Source organism: Malaclemys terrapin, chromosome 1 (genome assembly GCF_027887155.1).
Source record: "Malaclemys terrapin pileata isolate rMalTer1 chromosome 1, rMalTer1.hap1, whole genome shotgun sequence".
NCBI lineage: Eukaryota > Metazoa > Chordata > Testudines > Emydidae > Malaclemys > Malaclemys terrapin.
Window position 1 is genome coordinate 342,512,054 of NC_071505.1, and position 22,829 is coordinate 342,534,882.

At 50.8% G+C, this 22,829-nt stretch overlaps 1 protein-coding gene across 3 annotated transcripts in view; it reads right to left on the reverse strand.

The window, feature by feature from the left end:
* The window catches only part of POLD3 (DNA polymerase delta 3, accessory subunit), a 43,618-nt gene extending 25,020 nt beyond the window's left edge, over positions 1-18,598 (reverse strand). For 2 of the 3 annotated variants that reach the window (XM_054015899.1, XM_054015898.1), the window contains exons 1-6: positions 18,453-18,598; positions 15,061-15,116; positions 11,090-11,192; positions 7,039-7,078; positions 5,233-5,365; positions 3,362-3,626 (exon numbers count right to left, since the gene is read on the reverse strand). In XM_054015899.1, coding sequence (XP_053871874.1) covers positions 3,362-3,626; positions 5,233-5,365; positions 7,039-7,078; positions 11,090-11,192; positions 15,061-15,116; positions 18,453-18,512 — 657 coding nt within the window. In that variant the 5' untranslated portion in view covers positions 18,513-18,598. Of the gene's footprint in view, positions 1-3,361; positions 3,627-5,232; positions 5,366-7,038; positions 7,079-11,089; positions 11,193-15,060; positions 15,117-16,761; positions 16,872-18,452 lie in introns of those variants that run through there. The other variant, XM_054015900.1, reaches the window with a different exon arrangement.
* Between the last annotated feature and the right edge of the window lie 4,231 nt (positions 18,599-22,829).

Consider the following 22,829-nt stretch of genomic DNA (forward strand, 5'->3'; position numbering starts at 1 on the left):
GAAAAGGGGTTGAATTCATACTGATTTCTTGTAGTTTAGTGATAAAGTAATATTTGTGATCAAATATGCTTATGGTATCAAGTTAGAGAAATACATCTGTGCTGAGTCAGTAAATAAAAAAAGATTGAAGTAGTATGTTATGAAGACATTTGATCGCAAAGTAGAATAATCAGAACTGTACTGATCAATAAAGCACAGACCCAACTGCACCATATTTACAAAGGTCCCAACACTGTTGTTAAATAAGAAGTGGAAGATTTATACAGCTATACCAGCCTACTGGGGAGCAACTGTTCTTTAAGTGACTTTGAATTGTATAATGGACTTTTAAAACAAGTTTAAAGTATGCCGAGGGACTTTGTGTTAGCAATATAAACTTAAAACTGGACATTTCAGCAGCTAGCAGAGTGTTGATGGAGGCACTGCAACCTGAGCAAGCATAACAGCAAAGCTGGCCAAGGGAGGTCCCACATAGGGGCCCATGGAAAGTGAGGTAAGTTATGGAGGTAGGTTGCTGACCAGAACAAACCACCCGGTGTGTAATGTATGTCCCAAGGTGGTTGTACCAACAGCTATGATCAACTTGTCTTACGCAGGCTCCTATGACAAGATGTTTTGCACAAAGAGTCATTCTGTACCAAATGACTGGATGATAGCTAATGTGACACCAATTTTTTTTTTAAAAGGGCTCCAAGGGTGATCCCAGCAATTACAGACCAGTAAGCCTGACTTCAGTACCACGCAAATTGGTTGAAACTATAGTAAAGAACAAAATTGTCGGACACATAGATGAACATAATGTTGGGGAAGAGTCAACGTGGTTTTTGTAAAGAGAAACCATGCCTCACCAATCCACTAGAATTCTTCGAGAGGGTCAACAAGCATGTGGACAAGGGGGATCCAGAGGATATAGTGTATTTAGATTTTCAGAAAGCCTTTGACTAGGTCCCTCCCTAAAAGCTCTTATGCAAAGTAAGCTGTTATGGGATAAGGGGGAAGGTGCTCTCATGGATTGGTAACTGGTTAAAAGATAGGAAACAAAGGGAAGGAATAAATGTTCAGTTTTCAGAATGAAGAGAAGTAAATACTGGTGTCCCCCAGGGGTCTGTACTGGGACCAGTCCAATTCAAAATATTCATAAATGATCTGGAAAAAGGGGTAAACAGTGAGGTGGCAAAATTTGCAGATGATACAAAACTACTCAAGATAGCTAAGTCCCAAGCAGACTGCGAATAGCTACAAAAGGCTCTCACAAAACTGGGTGACTGGGCAACAAAATGGCAGATGAAATTCAATGTTGATAAATGCAAAGTAATGCACATTGGAAAACATAATCCCAACTATACATATAAAATGCTGGGATCTAAATTTCACTGCTACCACTCAAGAAAGATCTTGGAGTCATTGTGGATAGTTCTCTGAAAACATCCACTCAATGTACAGCGACAGTTAAAAAAGCAAACAGAATATTGGGAATCGTTAAGAAAGGGCTAGATAAGACAACAGAAGATATACTGCCTCTATATAAATCCATAGTTCGCCCACATCTTGAATACTGCATGTAGATGTGATCACCCCATCTCAAAAAAGATATATTGGAATTGGAAAAGGTTCATAAAAGGGCAACAAAAATGATCAGGGGAATGGAACAGCTTCCGTATGAGGAGGGATTAATAAAGTTGGGACTTTCCAGCTTGGAAAAGAGACGATTAAGGGGAAATATGATAGAGGTCTATAAAATCATGACTGGTGTGGAGAAAGTAAATAATAAAGTATTATTTACTCCTTCTCATCACATGAGAACTAGGGGTCACCAAATGAAATTAATAGGCAGCAGGTTTAAAATAAACAAAAGAAATTATTTCTTCACACAACGCACAGTCAACCTGTGAACTCTTTGCCAGAGGATGTTGTGAAGACCAAGACTATAACAGGGTTCAAAAAGAACTAGATAAGTTCATGGAGAATAGGTCTATCAATGGCTATTAGCCAGGAGGGGCAGGGATGGTGTCCCTAGCCTCTGTTTGCCAGAAGCTGGGAATAGGCGACGGGTCGGGGGGTGGGGGGGAAATCACTTGAGGATTACCTATTCTGTTCATTCCCACTGCGGCATCTGGCATTGGGCACTGTGGGAAGACAGGATATTAGGCTAGATGGACCTTTGGTCTGACCCAATATGGCCATCCTTATGTTCTAAAAGACTGCAAAATTCTAGCCCTACTTGCAAAAACTCAAAGGTGATGCCTCATTTTCTGATTGGATAGTGAGAGAGAACAACTCTCATTTTTGATTGGACATTTTGAATCTTCAGCAGCAGTATGGTCACCATATCATTGGTCCACATCAGCACCTCCAAAACAGGAGCCAAGTGGGACCACCCAGCAGATATGAGATAAAACGACCTGTCTCCTTCATCACATCACTTTCTGAAAGTCAAAGACACCTGGAAGGTAGAAGACGGGTCCTGGGCATCCTCCTGGTGACATCAAATACTATCTTGGATAGGCACCTTCCCCTGTCATTTTCTATTTTACAGCAATTCAGGTTGCCTGCTAGAGCACTGGGAAGAGTTGTCTGTTCTTTCCTCCACCTGCATTTGCAGTGCCAACAGTGAACAGTGAGCTGAGACTGAGGAAAAATCTGATAAGTAATACAGAGTTTTTCTTAGTTGACTGATTACTGAAATTAGGTACAAATTAATAAGGAAGTTTTCATGCTTGGGTATGAGCTTTAAAGAGTGTCACAGTTACAGTGTGTGTCCTTGTTTTGTAATAGGTTCCAAACAGCTTTGTTGTAAAGTATCTTTGAAACTAAACAAGTTACAGTTGTTAACTAAGATTGTGAAATGGTGTACACGTCTACCACAGTTAAGTTTCATACTGCCTTTTGAGTTCTAAGTGTACACAGACATAAAATGAGATCAAGTATGCAAGCCTCTTAAAAAGAAAGGTGATATGGGTGATCAGTTAAGCAGCTTGTCTAACTAAGGTTTGAATTATCGTTATTACATGGACATAGTTCCACTGACTGCAATAGAGTTACGCTGATTTACACCAGCTGAGGATCTGTCCCAAAGTCTGAAGGAGAGCAAAAAAACCACAAAAGGCTTGGAAAACAGAACTTCTGAGGAAACGATAAGTGAATGAGGCACAAACTAGCTACAGAAAAAATGACTGAGCCGACATCATTAGATATTTTAAATGAGGAGAGGGTTTAAGTATTCTCGGGCGACAATCAGGCTAGAATTCGAAGCAATGGGAGGGAGTTGCCACTGACAAAATTTATTTAGATTGAAGAGTAAAAGTGAAGTTAGTAAGGCTATTATCCAAACAAATTGCCATAGGATGTTGAGGTAACTTACAATTGTTGTCTCTCTGGACTCTGGTTTAGTTTCTTTATTTGTGTCTTGGGGTTTGGAAGCTGATTTTGTAGCAAACATTCCCATGATGCCTTTGGGCTGAGGGGAGGGCTGTTTAGCAGTTGATGAGACATGACCATTGATTGTAGGCACATTGACAGCATGTGTGTCATTTGGTGTCTGAGAATCAGCCTGTGCAGACGTCTGAACTTGAGAAACTTCAGCTGACGTCCTGGGGACTGCAGCAGCACACTGAATGGCACTAAACCTGGGTGATGGAGTGAAAAATTTAATTAGCACTTTAACGTCTTATTTTCCACCTCAGCTTCCTCTCTAGTAGTGTCTTACTTTCCTGGTTCTATACTATACTGTTTTGGGGAAAAGGAGCAATTTAATTCAGGCACGGACTACAAAGAAAAGCTAGCACACAGTTAGAATGGGAGAGACGTCACTCTGAAGCGATCATTTGAACATGTCAGCAGGGGTTGAAGCGTTAAAATACAAAACAAGCTGATCAAATTTCATTGAGGAAAAACACTTGTCATTACACAGTGGGAAAAGGGGAGGGAAAGTAGCTCTATTTTATTCCTAAATTGGTTACATTTGTATTACCAGTGAATCACTTGCTAAAGCTTTCCATATAAATGTAATCATATTTTGTAAATATATTTCATCTACAACATGAATGATCTTATTTTCGGAATTTCTAATGCACCTCTCACTGTGGTAGTTTGAGAGAGCTATTTTAAAGTTCTGTATGGCCTAAACCTTAGCAATTTTTAAGTCAGAAACATGGATTTACACCAAGATACAGATTTGACTGCAGAGGGTGCCCTAGGATACATTAATATCGAAGTATGGCAACTATGGCCAGACTTTGTACAGTTTAATTGGAACATAATTTTCTATCATTTACTATGGTGCTTGCTATCATCTAGTCATGAAAAACAACTCTCCGCCTCCCCCCGCCCCCCCCCGCTACAGGACATTGGCTGGGATAGTAAACGTTCTCTTGTAGCCGTTTGTGAGACAGCTACGTATCTATTTTAGGATTTGTACTGCTGCCCCTAACTTTGATAGCCGAGTACCTTCCACATAAAATAGACTGGCCATAGGAAAGTCCCTCGTGGATTTCATAGCGCTATCAGCTATCACTATGGAAACTAAATTCACTAATTTGCCCAAGTGTACAAAAAAAAAAGTACGCAACAGGTGTTTGTAAAACAGAGGTGCATAAATACAATGGAGATCGTAATTTCACGAGAGGCTCAAACGTGGAGTCATCATCGAATAGCTGTTGGGAGGCCTATTTAAAGTTACTTTGGTGGCCTCAATCCAGTCCCTTGCGGACAAATACCGACCCAACAGAAATCACCTCCACCACTGGCATTACTTGGCCCCCTGCTATCAATCTCGGAAAGGAAAAAGAATTAACCAGCCATGGAGACAGAATTCCCCTCAATTCGGAGGTGATCCCTTTCCCAGTCAGGTGTGGGGAAGACTTGCACTGACTCTGCCCAGACTATCTGTTCTGTACAAAAGGACATCATTTTCCAGGGCACCTTTTAGAGGAGGCAGCACGCTCCAGCAGACAGAGCACAGGAGTGGGCGTCAAGAGACCTGGGTTCTATCTGTGACTTTGCCTTTGACTGACTAGGCAACTTTGAGCACGTCACTGCACTTTTCTGGACTTCGGTTTCAATTTGCCCTTCTGACTGACAGAGTAACAACACAGACTCGTGTTTGTGAAACCCTGAGTTCTACTCATGAAGGGTGCTATATAAATGCAACTCATCAGCCCCACATTCAAACAATTTTAAAAGGAAAAGGGGGGTCCAAGAAGAACGTCCATACGATAGCACTGCTTAACTCACTTGCTGCAGTTCTGCAGGTTTGTCTTGACGATATCATAGTCGGTATTGTAGAGGGGCCCGCTGTCCTTCAGCATGGCTTTCTGAATGCTGTAGACATGCACACTGGCAATTGTGGCTAGCTTAGACTTCATTGCTGAAAATCAACAGGAAAGCCCTTCATTAGCACAGCCAGCCTCAATCGAAGACGGCAGAAAAGCTGAAGAGCGGTCTGTTTGATACCAGGGTTCTAACTTTGAGAAAGCATTCTTGGATCTCAGTACCACCCGTTTTTAACCAACCCACTGACTCAGAATTCAGGCTACCGCAAGCACATCAAACCTGTTCTCCACTCTACAGTGGCTTCTCACAGAATACTCAGTAAATTCCAAAGTCTCAATCATAATCTTCCAGCTGCTCTGTGGCCTGGATCCAGGATATCTAAGAGATTGCATAAAACGCTGGGCTGAAGGCTGTGGTTGACAACTCTCCTCTTGCACAACTGAATTTTCTATCATAAGACTAAAGTTTATCCGCGCGGGAGACAGAGCTGTCATGGAGGCCGGTCCCGGGCTGTGAAATGAATTCTCATAAGAATTGTGGATCATCATAAACCTCAACACCTTCCATTCCAAGTTCAAGGCATATTTTTGATCTGCTTTCCTCTAATATGGGTCTATTATAGGAGTGAATGTGTGAGATTCTGTAGCCTGCAATGTGCAGGTCAGACTACATGATCATGATGGTCCCATCTGGCTTTGAAGTCTATGAGTCTAATATAAACTCATAGCAACATGTACATAAAAGACAACAACTACAGAAAAAACCCTATTGAAACAACACGCTCCACCATACACACAACTCTTTCCCTGGAGAGAGGATGAGAGAATAAAACACATGGCAATGTTAGTCACTGTCTAATGTACTACTGGAAGGTGTTCAGATACTATGGTAAGGAGCACAGTACAAGAATGGAAAAATCCCATGTTAGGTTTATTAAGTTTTGGTTTTCAACAGTGAAATGACAAGAGCCTGACTAGTGAAGCTGGAATGTTAGTACTGAGGGATTTGTAGACTCAACCGAACAACAAAAATATTGGTATATTATCTGATGCCAAAGTCATTAGATGGAAATTATTAATGGCCTGTAGTCATAAGCGTTTAGGCTGAGATTCATCAGATCTCACAAGCAGGGTTAGGCTCAGACAGTTAGATGAAAAACCAACAGTGAATGACCCCAGCTGCTTCAGAAAGCAATGTGAGCAGTTTAGTAAGTAGCACTTCCCATTCAGTACTTAATCAAACATCTCTGTACGGGGTTATGGGACACTATGCTGTAGAGATGTCTGTCAGATGAGACATTAAGACACTCATGGCTAATGCAGATCCCCACTGCACTTCCCAGAAAGTAGGACTGTTGGCCCCAGTGTTCTGATTTCGCCTAAGCTTCCCTTGTAGTATCACAGTCAGATTCAGAATTCTTCTCTTCCCATCCTAAAATGTTGTGAGGTGTTGCTGTGCACTGTTCCAGTACTGCTGCATTCCAGCCTAGAGGTAGCTGACTCAGTGACAGGTGAAGTGATCCCTTGTTCCATAAAAAAAGTGCTACCTAAAAATCAGTTACTAAGTTTGAGCAGTTATGCTGATAGGGCCTCAGATTCTAAAAGTTCTAGGAAAAAGCTAATGAAAGAGTATACACCTGAATCCAACAATTTGATTAAAATACCTGAAGACAGTGTGTATAGATGGCAAGTTTTTAAGCTTTGTAGACATTGTTCCTTCAGAGAAAAAAAAAAAAGTTACAAAAGCATAATTCCCCAAATCACCTACCTTCCAGTTTATCCTCTCTCACTACTGCAACCTTGTGGCACTGTAAAGAAATGATAATTTATCACAATGAGGAACCAAGGTCTTGAAGTTTAAAGAAAACAAAAGAAATGGTCAATGGATATTTAATGCAGCTTTATAGTAGCACAAAACTTGATTATGGCTCTGTCATAAGAGTCTTTTGGGGCGTTGTAGGCCTACTTTCCTGGGGCAATATCCCCCAAATCACTACAACATTGGAGAAACACCCAATCCTCAATCTCTGGCAGCAGCAGATGAAGCAGTAATGGAACAGCTGCCCAAATGCATTAGAACAAGAACAACTGTGCAGCACGGTAGGTGTGCACAAGCTAATGTAGCTGACATATGGCTGTGCCAGGAACAAATCTGATGCATTGACCCATCTTAGGGTTGGTCCACACTAACCCCCCCAGTTCCAACTAAGATACGCAACTTCAGCTACGTGAATAACGTAGCTGAAGTCGAAGTATCTTAGTTAGAAATACAAGGTACTTACTGCGGGGCCACACGCGGCAAGCAGGCTCCCCCATCGACTGCGCGTACTCCTCTCGCGGAGCAGGAGTACCGGTGTCGACAGCGAGCACTTCTGGGATCGATTTATCGCGTCTAGACAAGACGCGATAAATCGATCCCAGAAGATCGACTGCTTACCGCGGAACCCGGAGGTAAGTATAGACGTACCCTTAGTTGTAAGCATTTAAGATGACTGATAAATTACAGTTAACATGGTTAGCGCAGACATGGTTTTATACAATGAGAAATTGAGCATTCATCCAACAGCCAGAGAGAGAGAGATCCAAGGAAACGTGCTCCATAATGCTCAAATTAGGAATTATTTGCAATCTAATGATGAAAAAATCTGTGTAAGAGCTAAGTATTATTATTGTGTACAGCTGGATTACCATGTTAAGAAGACTGCAATGCATGCAAAAAATATCAGAATTCATGGGTCTGACAACATTCATCAATTGTGTGTTCATTCAATACCCACAACCAGGCAGTCAAAGTGGGAGGAAAGAGAAATCTGGGAACAGTCTAAGAGCCAAGGATAGGAAAAGCAGTAGCCTGAGCCATCCCTTGAGGCTTGGAAAAGGTAGTGGAGCAGTGTGACAACAGTAAAGTGAGCATGTACTGAATAAAATAAGATACTATGAAGAGAGATCTATGAGGTGTTCAATTTCCATCTCTCCACTCAAGTAATTCTTGCGGTGTTAAATCTACAGCCCTGCAGCAGCCCCTCCTGAGAGGAGTCAGTACTGCAAGATCATCAAGATCTCTCAAATTAAGAAACAAGGTTTAATCTGAAATGCATGACGCAAGCGCATTAGTCTCCTCCACATTAAATGACCTTGTGTCAGATAAAGCCTCATCTATTCCAAAACCTGTCACCTCTTCCAAGACCAGGCCTTTTCTTTCAGTTCCTGCAGCTCGCCTCTGGGCGTCTCTCAAAACTTATTATTTCCCCCCCATGCAGTACTTACAAAATGCTGCTCCTAAGTATTATCTTCCTTGCGTGTTATTCTAATTACATGTTTTAATGTCTCTCAGAATGGATAAAAATATACATATTTTTAAATTATAAATGGATGTTCTATATTTAAATTAAATACATTTTGATTTTAAAAATTAAACTCGTTTAAAACTAAATTTGACACTATGACAGCCTACAATCTATGTTAAGGCCTAAATTTACTGTAATCTATTCAAATCATGTAAATGAATACAAAAAGCTGCATCAATGAGCCCTCCCCAAATTTATGAATTAACATATTCTGTTTTATTCGTTACATATAGAAACAGGGGAAAACCTATCTTTAACTTTTGAGGTCATCTTAAGCTTTATAAATGTCAAAATGTTATGTACAGCATTAGTAAATATCTGTAGTATTTAGTCTTTACAATAGAACAAATCCTGGTATTTATATTTTTTTCAAATGTAAGTATTTTCAATTTTTGCTGTACAGAAAAGCTTTGGCCCTTATTACTTTGGGTTTCAGTTTAGCTAGCAGGTGCAGAATTAATACTTTCTTGTTTTCCTCTTCCAATCTATGGATAAAACCATGGGGTGAGGACGAGATCTACTAATTTTAAAAACATGAAGGACATGGAATCAGATTTTCAAGTATATTTAGGCATCTAAAGTGGGATTTTCAAAAGCAACTAAGCAATTTAGGCTCCTAACCCCCATTAGTTTCACTGAGAATTAGGCACTTAACCTACTTAGGTGCCTAGCGGGATTTACTATGTGCATCTTTAGGTGCTTAAATACCTTTGTAAATCTGGCCCGGGGTGACCAGACACAACCCTGCAATTCACTAACTACAGTTAATAATTCCTTTTTTAAAATAAATATCAGTTAGTTTTAAATGCAAAACATGTCTTGTTAAGCTTACTTTTTCCCCCCCATTATGTATCCAGCACATTTAAGGTGATTTTATTTAACCAGTTAAAAAAAAAAAACAAAACACTATTTTTTTTGCATTTTAATTTAATTCCAATTTCCATCCAAATGCAGCACGACAAATATCATGATTAAAAAATCGTGTGCATTCATCACCATTTTCTAACATGAATCTAAATAAGTGTATGTTGAGCTATATAATTGTTTAAATAAAGGTGTTCAGACAGAGCGCAACTCCTGGTTAGCAAAAATCAGAAGTATCAAGTTTAGTGTGAAGGTTACATTTAGTTGCAAATCAACATTTTCTAATGGTTACCAACCAACCAATGAGAATTAACCCTTCTTTAAGAAAATAGGTAAAGTACAAATACAAAACAAGATTAAAATTGATTATTTAAATCAACCTACCCTGATATCTTCACTGGCTCTCACTGCTCCATAGCTCATCTCTTCTCACCTTACTTTCAAGAGCCTTCATAACCCTACCTTCCTTCCCTTTGAACTCGTGTATCGTTCCACATTGCTCTGCCAATGATGCCAGCTGCTGGTATACAGGCCTGTCTCTTAGCCTGGGATAGAATTTTGGGTTTGGTTTTTGATACTTTGATATCCTTACTAATGTGTGTGAACAAAGACACTGTGTTGCTTCTGCCTAACCAGATGGGGTTTACAGCACAATGAGAAGAGATAAGGAAGAGAGTTAAAGTGTTGCTGGGCATGGTGGGAGAGTAATATGCGAGTGCACACTTGAAGACTGCCTCGACTCCTATATCAAGGCAAGGTCAAACAACCAGTCAGGAGGGGCAAGAGGGGTATAGGAGGGGAGGCATAAGAAACACTAAAAAGCCGGAGAAAACGGTGACCCTTGCTGAAACACAACCTCACTCCTTACCCCTCCCATGGGGTACAAAAGAGGTGATACCGAAGCCCCCAGACTCACGACCCTCCAAAACGGAACATCACCGTAAATTGTAAGTGGTGGGATCCAGGGTGTACACTACAGGTATAATTATGCCTGCTAAGAAAGAGGTCGGGGGACAGGGAAAGCTCTGCGTCAGACAGAGCTATGGCTATGCTTGCTTGCTTAACCTCAATAAACATAGCATGGCCTGCACTTTGGAATATGGTTTTCTGCTTTCTGTCTGTGTGACAAGAACCAAGGGAGGGGCAAGGGAAAAAGCCCTAATACCGGCTCTGACACAGCATTTGCCCACTAGTTCTCTGAAAACAGCCTACATGCCTTCTTCCACATCACACCTTACTTGCCCTTCCTGAGCTGGGCTACAAGGCTGCTACCTTCTCCGCATTCAAATCCTTCCTGAAGGGCCAATTCTAGAACAGCATCTATCAAAGCCAACCAACCAGTAATGGCCAGTTTGAGAGGAAATTGGAGACAGTGTAATATCAACAGAATAAATCCTTCCTCAGTCTGCCGTTTTGTCTGTCAGATTGTAAGCTCTTTGGACAGAGACTGCACCTTCTTTTATGGTCATATAAGATCTAGCACATTGTGGACACTACCAGAAATAAGTAATAGTAAAAGCAGTAATAGAGGTTTTGCGCCAAAGATTACAGAACAAGGCAGGACACAGAGAAGCAACGCGCACACAATTGAGGGAGTTGAGTACTCACAATGTGTCCATTCTGAATGAGATTTCCTGCCACTAAATAGGTGACATGGAGTTGAGCTCCTGAATTCTCCTTTCTCTTCCTTTCTACATAGTCATACAGCATCCTGTACAACAAAATAAACCAATGTTAACCACCTGCAAGGAAAAGAACCCTTCACCCCATCATCTACCAATTCCCAGTGAATTATGACATTCATACGATCAATAAAAGTAAAATGTTCTGAACTCACTAAATGTGTTTATTTCTTCTGAAGAGGTCTATGTAGCTCAAAAGCTTGTCTCTCTCACCAACAGAAGTTGGTCCAATAAGACATTACCTCATCCGCCCGTCTCTCTAATATCCTGGGACTGACATGGCTACAACACTCCATAGTCCTATCTAGACATTTATACCATGCCTATCATTAGGATATTAAAGGCTCTGTTCACATAATACACATACTGAACTACCAGTTCCTGTTTTGCCCTCACCTCACGTCTCAAAACTGGGTTTAGACAAATTTGTCTGTGTGTGTGTGTGTGTGTATATCACACACATATAGCAATTCATTGTATTTATTGGGATACTTATATGAATTCCATCACGTTGGTATCCATAAGATACACCTCTACCTCGATATAACACTGTCCTCGGGAGCCAAAAAATCTTACCGTGTTATAGGTGAAACAGCGTTATATCGAACTTGCTTTGATCCACTGGAGTGCGCAGCCCCGCCCCCCCGGAGCACTGCTTTACCGCATTATATCCGAATTCGTGTTATATCGGGTCGCATTATATCGGGGTAGAGGTGTAGTATTGAAACATCTCCCATTTATGTTTTATCTAATTAACTCCTCTTCACCTGAATCTTCCTACCTCGTCCCAAGGAGAACTTTTTTCATTCACCCTAGAACACAGTCCAGCCCCCAGAACTCAGAACAGCTAAATACACAAATGGGGTCCGCTGTCCATCCTCAAGAACCTATTAATCCAATATTAGGAATGGATCTCTGGGCTATTCCTTGGCCCTCTCCCTCCATGGTGGGAAACAGGAACCTAGGACTCTCACTGGCCCCCTATAGCCTAACCTGAGAAGTTGATGTACAGACCACTTCCCAACAAACTTCCTAGAGGAATCATATGGCTCCTGTAAGTACCACACCAATGACTTTAATGGACAATTATGTACTTCAAGGAATGTAAATTACTTTCATCTTTTCACAGTCCTAGCAAATGAAGTACAAAGAGCTATGTTACTACGACCTTAAGATTGCAAATATACATTGAAGTCTGGAAATGCCAAAAGGTTCTGATAGTAAAGTTAACTTGTCCATATTGCAAATATTTAGTTTTGGTTATTATCTAGGCTGTTAAGTGTAAGTATACAGTGAAGTGTGCATTTAACCCCCGGATAGTGATTGCAAATATTTATTTGTAGTATGGGTCAATTATTGTTGCTGTGAGAGGCTTTTTGTATTTCCTGACTGTATTTTATATTTCCACCTGGACGTTGCATAATACAGGGGATCACAAGCCTGAGATCAGATATGCAGAGGCAGCCTCTTACATCTGCAAGGATCGAACTGCAGGACTGGGCCATTGCATGTAAAACGCTTTTAGACCTCTCAGCAAGACAGGACTTATACACACTCCTACACGAATACAATTCTAAGATAACCATTTCTGTACATAATATTCACACATGTTATATGAAGCTATAGAACCATAGAATATCATGCTTGGAAGGACCTCAGGAGGTTATCTAGTCCAACCCCCTGCTTGAAGCAGGACCAATCCCCAACTAAATCATCCCAGCCAGGGCTTTGTCAAGCCCGACCTTAAAAACCTCTAGGGAAGGAGATTCCACCACCTCCCTAGGGAACCCATTCCAGTGCTTCACCACCCTCCTAGTGAAAAACCTTTTCCTAATATCCAACCTAAACCTCCCCCACTCCAACTTGAGACCATTGCTCCTTGTTCTGTCATCAGGTACCACTGAGTACAGTCTAGATCCATCCTCTTTGGAACCCCCTTTTCAGGTAGTTGAAAGCACCTATCAAATCCCCCCTCATTCTTCTCTTCTGCAGACTAAACAATCCCAGTTCCCTCAGCCTCTCCTCATAAGTCATGTGCTCCAGCTCCCTGATCATTTTCGTTGCCCTCCGCTGGATTCTTTCCAATTTTTCCACATCCTTCTTGAAGTGTGGGGCCCAAAACTGGACACAGTACTCCAGATGAGGCCTCACCAATGTCGAATAGAGGGGAATGATCACGTCCCTCGATCTGCTGGCAATGCCCCTACTTCTACAGCCCAAAATGCCGTTAGCCTTCTTGGAAACAAGGGCACACTGTCGACTCATATCCAGCTTCTCGTCCACTGTAACCCCTAGATCCTTTTCTGCAGAACTGCTGCCTAGCCATTTGGTCCCTAGTCTGTAGCAGTGCATGGGATTCTTCCGTCCTAAGTGCAGGACTCTGTACTTATCCTTGTTGAACCTCATCAGATTTCTTTTGGCCCAATCCTCCAATTTGTCTAGGTCACTCTGGACCCTATCCCTACCCCGCAGCGTATCTACCACTCCTCCCAGTTTAGTGTCATCTGCAAACTTGATGAGGGTGCAGTCCACGCCATCCTCCAGATCATTAATGAAGATATTGAACAAAACTGGCCCCAGGACTGACCCTTGGGCACTCCGCTTGGGCAGTCTAGATGGCTGCCAACTAGACATGGAGCCATTGATCACTACCCGTTGAGCTTGACGATCTAGCCAGCTTTCTAGTCACCTTATAGTCCATTCATCCGGCCCATACTTCTTTATCTTGCCGGCAAGAATACTGTGGGAGACCGTATCAAAAGCTTTGCTAAAATCAAGGAATAACATGTCCACTGCTTTCCCCTCATCCACAGAGCCAGTTATCTCATCACAGAAGGCAATTAGGTTAGTCGGGCATGATTTGCCCTTGGTGAATCCATGCTGACTATTCCTGATCACCTTCCTCTCCTCTAAGTGCTTCAGAACTGATTCCTTGAGGACCTGCTCCATGATTTTTCCAGGGACTGAGGCGAGGCTGACTGGCCTATAGTTCCCTGGATCCTCCTTCTTCACTTTTTTAAAGGGCATAAGAACGGCCGTACTGAGTCAGACCAAAGGTCCATCTAGCCCAGTATCCTGTCTACCGACAGTGGCCAATGCCAGGTGCCCCAGAGGGAGTGGATCTAACAGGCAATGATCAAGTGATCTCTCTCTTGCCATCCATCTCCATACTCTGACAAACAGAGGCTAGGGACACCATTCCTTATCTATCCTGGCTATTAGCCATTAATGGACTTAAAGATGGGCACTACATTAGCGTTTTTCCAGTAATCATGGACCTCCCCCGATCGCCATGAGTTTTCAAAGATAATGGCCAATGGCTCTGCAATCACATCTGCCAACTCCTTTAGCACCCTCGGATGCAGTGCATCCGGCCCCATGGACTTGTGCTTGTCCAGCTTTTCTAAACAATCCTGAACCACTTCTTTCTACACAGAGGGCTGGTCACCTCCTCCCCATACTGTGCTGCCCAGTGCAGCAGTCTGGGAGCTGGCAGTAGTCTTGTTTGTGAAGAGAGAGGCAAAAATGCATTGAGTACATTAGCATTTTCCACATCCTCTGTCACTAGGTTGCCTTCCTCATTCAGTAAGGGACCCACACTTTCCTTGACTTTCTTCTTGTTGCTAACATACCTGAAGAAACCCTTCTTATTACTCTTAACATCTCTTGCTAGCTGCAACTCCAAGGGGCCTAATTAAGCATCTCTTTCTAAAGCAATACTCGCTTAAGTGAGGCATAAATAAGGCATGCTAAATACAATCCTAAATAAGTGTCTGAGAGAAAACACAGGACTTTACATCTTTCTGGAAAAGATTGGATTTAATTTTTTAATCAAAACCACCAACTAATTAGGCATTGCCACTGAATAAAAGGCTTGTGATATACACAAACACTCACTGCTTAGCCTGGTTGACATGAACCCCCAGGGTGAAGCTCAGCCATTTGTACGTTACCTGCAACAGAAAAAAATAATTGCACAGGTCAGTGGCTCTCAATCTGAGTTCACGACACACACAAAACCCCATTCAGTGAGTCACTAAATCCCACCAGCCTTTGAGGAGACTAAGAAATGGAGAGAGGAAGCAATTTGTCTAAGTGTATGGTACCATGCTGAGCACACTACTCGTTCTTAAAAAATATTTAACAAGCTACCTCTACCTAAATGGTGCATATTTGTGAATGTTGTTTTGAAACAGTCTAAGAAGGGCAGTGATATAGCCAATGACATTCAGAAAGCAACACGTGGACATTGCTGAGTTGAGGTTTCCAAAGCAGAGAAGAAAATAAAACAAGCCCCAATATATAATTGTGAAAAGTGGCTGCTGTTCACGCAACATTGCTATCAAGGACCCGTCAAGGTTGTGGTGGATTCACCATAACTGGCACTTTAAATCAAGAGTGGGAGTTAAAAAAACAAAACAAAACATAAGCTCTAGTTCAAGCAGCAATTACTGGTCGGGGGAGAGGAGTTTCTAGGGCTTGTGTTATACAAGTCAGACTGGATGTTCACAGTGGTCCCTTCTGGCCTTGGAATCCATGTCAAAGATTGCGATGGCTCTCTTTGGGTCTCACACACAGGGCACAGGGCAAACTTCAGTTATGTTACAGGTGCTGCAGCGTAGCATGGCAACTTCTTGGCTTCTATTCCTGGCTCTACCTCTGAACTGTTATGTGACCTGGGGTAAATCATCTCCTTGTGTCTGTTTTCCCTCCCTCCTGTCTATTCAGACTAACATGCTCAGGGCAGGGCCTGTCATTAGGGGTTGTTGTACATCTGTTTTTATATCAGTTTAGACGCTAAAGTTTACTGAAATAAGTTGTAAGTTATATAAGCACCTTCATAATGGTATAACAGCGTCCACACTATGGGGGTGCACCAGTTTAACTATATATATACCTTCATAATGGTATAACAGCGTCCACACTATGGGGGTGCACCAGTTTAACTATATATATATATATATATATATATATATTTCTAAAACAATATAGTTAAACTGGTACAAAAACTGTGTGTAGACAAGTCCTTACTGTGTTTCTGTACAGTGCCAACCATAACAGGCCTTAAGTATTTTTGTAATACAAGGAAACCTAGTTAAGGTTGTATAACTATTTCCATTCTAAATCTGATTTCAGTCACTTGTAACTTTCACCTTTTGGGTTGAAGTTTTTCCTCATTTGTCTCTGTCCTATGGTGATTTTAGCAAAAATAGTTCATGTACTGGGAAGGACAAGAAAAATTGGAAAAAATACTTTATAACAAAATTTACGGCAGTTCTCTACAGTCAAAATAGCTGACTAGAAAACTGCAGGACGGAAGCTCTCCCTAAAAAGTGCCCTCTTTAAATTATTCCAATAAAGCGGATATTGAGGTAACTGAATTGTGTGCCTTTGAAAGCGAAGTACTGCACAAGTGGCAGTACATTCTTATCCAAGACACCAAGTTTGTAGCTCTAAGGTATGCCCGGCTCTATCCATGTGTTCTGCATTATGTGGTGGACATGCAACACCGCTGGAAATGCTATTCAGTAGGTAACATGTTCCCCAGGTTCATAAGCGATGCAAGGTCAGAGTCCTGCCCCACCTACATTCCCATACCATTAGGTTGAAGTTGTGCTGCTCCTTCCTAAAAATGATAGGAGACAGAACTTGCCACAAAGCTGGTCTAACACATGGGAGGCGGTCGGTGCAGGGTAGGGCCTTGGTACTATGAGTTTATTCTATTGGTGCTTTGTGAGCCCAGTGCTGCTGCTTTTAGTGGGAGTGAGTTAGGAGCCATGGAATCCATCCAACTGCATTGCAACCTCCTCCCTGCCAACTGCCAGATATCCCTGCTAACCTCCAGTGTCTCTGATCCCTCAACTCCCCTCCTCGACCCCCTGCATCCCCCCCATCCTGCCCATCACTATCACCAACCCATATCCCCCTCCCCAACTCCTCTCCCCCACAACCCTCTGTACCCCCCATCCTGCCCATCACCACTAACAACCCATATCCCCCTCCCCCAACTCCCCTCCGGCACAACCCCCTGCACCCCCATCCTGCCCATCACCACCACCACCAACCCATATCCCCCTCCCCCAACTCCCCTCCGGCACAACCCCCTGCACCCCCCCCCATCCTGCCCATCACCACCAACCCATATCCCCCTCCCCCAACTCCTCTCCCGCACAACCCCCTGCACCCCCCCCATCCTGCCCATCACCACCAACCCATATCCCCCTCCCCCAACTCCTCTCCCGCACAACCCCCTGCACCCCCATCCTGCCCATCACCACCACCACCAACCCATATCCCCCTCCCCCAACTCCCCTCCGGCACAACCCCCTGCACCCCCCCCATCCTGCCCATCACCACCAACCCATATCCCCCTCCCCCAACTCCTCTCCCGCACAACCCCCTGCACCCCCCCATCCTGCCCATCACCACCGCCACCAACCCATATCCCCCTCCCCCAACTCCTCTCCCCCACAACCCTCTGCACCCCCCCATCCTGCCCATCACCACCACCACCAACCCATATCCCCCTCCCCCAACTCCTCTCCCCCACAACCCCCTGCACCCCCCATCCTGCCCATCACCACCACCACCAACCCATATCCCCCTCCCCCAACTCCCCTCCCGCACAACCCCCTGCACCCCCCCCATCCTGCCCATCACCACCGCCACCAACCCATATCCCCCTCCCCCAACTCCCCTCCCGCACAACCCTCTGTACCCCCCATCCTGCCCATCACCACTAACCCATATCCCCCTCCCCCAACTCCCCTCCCGCACAACCCCCTGCACCCCCCATCCTGCCCATCACCACCACCACCAACCCATATCCCCCTCCCCCAACTCCCCTCCGGCACAACCCCCTGCACCCCCCCCCATCCTGCCCATCACCACCAACCCATATCCCCCTCCCCCAACTCCTCTCCCGCACAACCCCCTGCACCCCCATCCTGCCCATCACCACTAACCCATATCCCCCTCCCCCAACTCCTCTCCCGCACAACCCCCTGCACCCCCCCATCCTGCCCATCACCACCAACCCATATCCCCCTCCCCCAACTCCTCTCCCGCACAACCCCCTGCACCCCCATCCTGCCCATCACCACCGCCACCAACCCCAGTGTCCTCATCCCCCAACTCCGCTCCCAGTGTGCTCGTCCCCACAACGCCTCCCAGTTCCACCTCCTACCCCAACTTCCTGAATCCCAGCCCCGGCCCCGGCCCCGGCCCCGGCCCCGCCGCCTCGCTCCCGAGCGCCTCCCGCAATCTGTTCCCGCAGCCCCGCCTCTCACGATGCGGTTCTGGTCGGTGACGAACTCGTCGATGTTCTCCAGGTAGAGCTCGTCCTCCATGGTGCCGGGGCGCGGGCCGGGCCGCTTCCCGCGCGGATCAGCGCCAGGGAAAGCAGGGCCCCGCCGCCTCCATAGCAACCCCCGCGGCGTGCTACGGCGGCCGCGCAGGGACACAACCCGCCGCACGCTCCGGCTCCGCCCCCTGCCCGCCTGTTTTCTGCGCGCGCGCGCCCGCCCGCGCGGCGCTTTCTGCTTCGGTGTCTGCGCGGGCGCGGGACCGGGAACCCTCCGCAACCGAGCTCCAGTGACCCCCGCCCCGAGCCGCCCACCCCGAGCCCCCCACTGACCCCCCCCGCCCCGCACATCCCGCCCCGAGCCCCCCAGTGACCCCCGCCCCGCACCTCCCGCCCCGAGCCCCCCACTGACCCCCCGCCCCGCACCTCCCACCCCGAGCCCCCCAGTGACCCCTCGCCCCGCACTTCCCGCTCCGAGCCCCCCAGTGACCCCCCGCCCCGCACCTCCCGCCCCGAGCCCCCCAGTGACCCCCGCCCCGAGCCCCCCACCCCGAGCCCCCCAGTGACCCCCCGCCCCGCACTTCCCGCCCCGAGCCCCCCAGTGACCCCCCCGCCCCGCACCGCCCGCCCCGAGCCCCCCACTGACCCCCCCCGCCCCGCACCTCCCGCCCCGAGCCCCCCAGTGACCCCCCGCCCCGCACTTCCCGCCCCGAGCCCCCCAGTGACCCCTCGCCCCGCACTTCCCGCCCCGAGCCCCCCAGTGACCCCTCGCCCCGCACTTCCCGCTCCGAGCCCCCCACTGACCCCCCGCCCCGCACCTCCCGCTCCGAGCCCCCCACTGACCCCCCGCCCCGCACTTCCCGCCCCGAGCCCCCCAGTGACCCCCCGCCCCGCACCTCCCGCTCCGAGCCCCCCACTGACCCCCCCCGCCCCGCACCTCCCGCCCCGAGCCCCCCAGTGACCCCCGCCCCGAGCCCCCCACCCCGAGCCCCCCAGTGACCCCCCGCCCCGCACTTCCCGCCCCGAGCCCCCCAGTGACCCCCCCGCCCCGCACCTCCCGCCCCGAGCCCCCCACTGACCCCCCCCGCCCCGCACCTCCCGCCCCGAGCCCCCCAGTGACCCCCCGCCCCGCACCTCCCGCTCCGAGCCCCCCACTGACCCCCCCCGCCCCGCACTTCCCGCCCCGAGCCCCCCAGTGACCCCTCGCCCCGCACTTCCCGCCCCGAGCCCCCCAGTGACCCCTCGCCCCGCACTTCCCGCTCCGAGCCCCCCACTGACCCCCCGCCCCGCACCTCCCGCTCCGAGCCCCCCACTGACCCCCCGCCCCGCACTTCCCGCCCCGAGCCCCCCAGTGACCCCCCGCCCCGCACCTCCCGCTCCGAGCCCCCCACTGACCCCCCCCGCCCCGCACTTCCCGCCCCGAGCCCCCCAGTGACCCCCGCCCCGAGCCCCCCAGTGACCCCCCGCCCTGCACTTCCCGCCCCGAGCCCCCCAGTGACCCCCCCTGCCCCGCACTTCCCGCCCCGAGCCCCCCAGTGACCCCCCGCCCCGCACCTCCCGCCCCGAGCCCCCCAGTGACCCCTCGCCCCGCACTTCCCGCTCCGAGCCCCCCACTGACCCCCCGCCCCGCACCTCCCGCTCCGAGCCCCCCACTGACCCCCCCCGCCCCGCACCTCCCGCTCCGAGCCCCCCAGTGACCCCCCGCCCCGCACTTCCCGCTCCGAGCCCCCCACTGACCCCCCCCGCCCCGCACCTCCCGCCCCGAGCCCCCCAGTGACCCCCCCCGCCCCGCACCTCCCGCCCCGAGCCCCCCAGTGACCCCCCGCCCCGCACCTCCCGCCCCGAGCCCCCCACTGACCCCTCGCCCCGCACCTCCCGCTCCGAGCCCCCCACTGACCCCCCGCCCCGCACCTCCCGCTCCGAGCCCCCCACTGACCCCCCCGCCCCGCACCTCCCGCTCCGAGCCCCCCACTGACCCCCCCCGCCCCGCACCTCCCGCTCCGAGCCCCCCACTGACCCCCCCCGCCCCGCACCTCCCGCTCCGAGCCCCCCACTGACCCCCCCCGCCCCGCACCTCCCGCCCCGAGCCCCCCACTGACCCCCCCCGCCCCGCACTTCCCGCCCCGAGCCCCCCACTGACCCCCCCCGCCCCGCACCTCCCGCCCCGAGCCCCCCACTGACCCCCCCCGCCCCGCACCTCCCGCTCCGAGCCCCCCACTGACCCCCCCCGCCCCGCACTTCCCGCTCCGAGCCCCCCACTGACCCCCCCCGCCCCGCACTTCCCGCTCCGAGCCCCCCAGTGACCCCCCCCCGCCCCGCACTTCCCGCTCCGAGCCCCCCAGTGACCCCCCCGCCCCGCACTTCCCGCCCCGAGCCCCCCAGTGACCCCCCCCGCCCCGAACCCCCCAGTGACCCCCCGCCCCGCACCTCCCGCCCCGAGCCCCCCAGTGACCCCCCCCGCCCCGCACCTCCCGCTCCGAGCCCCCCAGTGACCCCCCCCGCCCCGCACTTCCCGCTCCGAGCCCCCCAGTGACCCACACCTCCCGCTCTGAGCCCCCAGTGACCCTCGCCCCGCACCTCCCACCCCGAGCCTCCCAGTCACCCCCCGCTCCGAGCCCCCTAGTGACCCCCGCCCCGCACCTCCCGCCCAGAGCCCCCCACTGACCCTCCCGCCCCGCACTTCCCGCTCCGAGCCCCCCAGTGACCCCCCTGCCCTGCATCCCCCGCCCAGAGCCCCCCACTGACCCCCGCCCCGCACCTCCCGCCCAGAGCAGCCAATGACCCCCACCCCGCACTTCCCGCACCGAGACCCCAGTGACCCCCCCGCCCTGCATCTCCCGCCCAGAGCCCCCCAGTGCCCCCCCGCCCCGCACCTCCCGCCCCGAGCCCCCCAGTGACCCCCCGCCCCGCACCTCCCGCCCGAGCCTCCCAGTGACACCCCCCGCCCCGCACTTCCCGCTCCGAGCCCCCCAGTGACCCCCCCCGCCCCGCACCTCCCGCTCCGAGCCCCCCACTGACCCCCGCCCCGCACTTCCCGCTCCGAGCTCCCCAGTGACCCCCCCCGCCCCGCACTTCCCGCTCTGAGCCCCCCAGTGACCCCCCCGCCCCGCACTTCCCGCTCCGAGCCCCCCAGTGACCCCCCCGCCCCGAACCCCCCAGTGACCCCCCGCCCCGCATCTCCCGCCCCGAGCCCCCCAGTGACCCCCCCGCCCCGCACCTCCCGCTCCGAGCCCCCCAGTGACCCCCCGCCCCGCACCTCCCGCTCCGAGCCCCCCAGTGACCCACACCTCCCGCTCTGAGCCCCCAGTGACCCTCGCCCCGCACCTCCCACCCCGAGCCTCCCAGTCACCCCCCGCTCCGAGCCCCCTAGTGACCCCCGCCCCGCACCTCCCGCCCAGAGCCCCCCACTGACCCCCCGCCCCGCACTTCCCGCTCCGAGCCCCCCAGTGACCCCCCCGCCCTGCATCTCCCGCCCAGAGCCCCCCACTGACCCCCGCCCCGCACCTCCCGCCCAGAGCAGCCAATGACCCCCACCCCGCACTTCCCGCACCGAGACCCCAGTGACCCCCCCGCCCTGCATCTCCCGCCCAGAGCCCCCCAGTGCCCCCCCCCGCCCCGCACCTCCCGGCCCGAGCCCAACAGTGACCCACACCTCCCGCTCTGAGCCCCCCAGTGACCCCCGCCCTGCACCTCCCGCTCCGAGCCCCCCAGTGACCCCCCCGCCCTGCACCTCCCGCCCCGCGCCGCCCAGTGACCCCCGCCCCGCGCCTCCCGCCCCAAGCCCCCCACTGACCCACACCTCCCGCTCCGAGCCCCCCAGTGACCCCCCCCGCCCCGAACCCCCCAGGGACCCCCCGCCCCGCACCTCCCGCCCCGAGCCCCCCAGTGACCCCCGCCCTGAACCTCCCACCCCGAAACCCCCAGTGACCCCCGCCCCGAACCTCCCACCCTGAGCCCCCCAGTGACCCCCGCCCCGAACCTCCCACCCCGAAACCCCCAGTGACCCCCGCCCCGAACCTCCCACCCTGAGCCCCCCAGTGACCCCCGCCCCGCGCCTCCCGCCCCAAGCCCCCCACTGACCCACACCTCCCGCTCTGAACCCCCCAGTGAGCCCCCCGCCCTGAACCTCCCGCCCCGAGCCCCCCACTGACCACCGCCCCACACTTCCCGCTCCGAGCCCCCCAGTGACCCCCCGCCCCGCGCCTCCCGCCCCGAGCCCCCCAGTGACCCCCGCCCCGCACCTCCCGCCCCGAGCCCCCCACTGACCCCCCGCCCCGAACCTCCTGCCCTGAGCCTCCCACTGACCCCCGCCCCGAACCTCCCACCCCAAACCCCCCAGTGACCCCCCGCCCCGCGCCTCCCG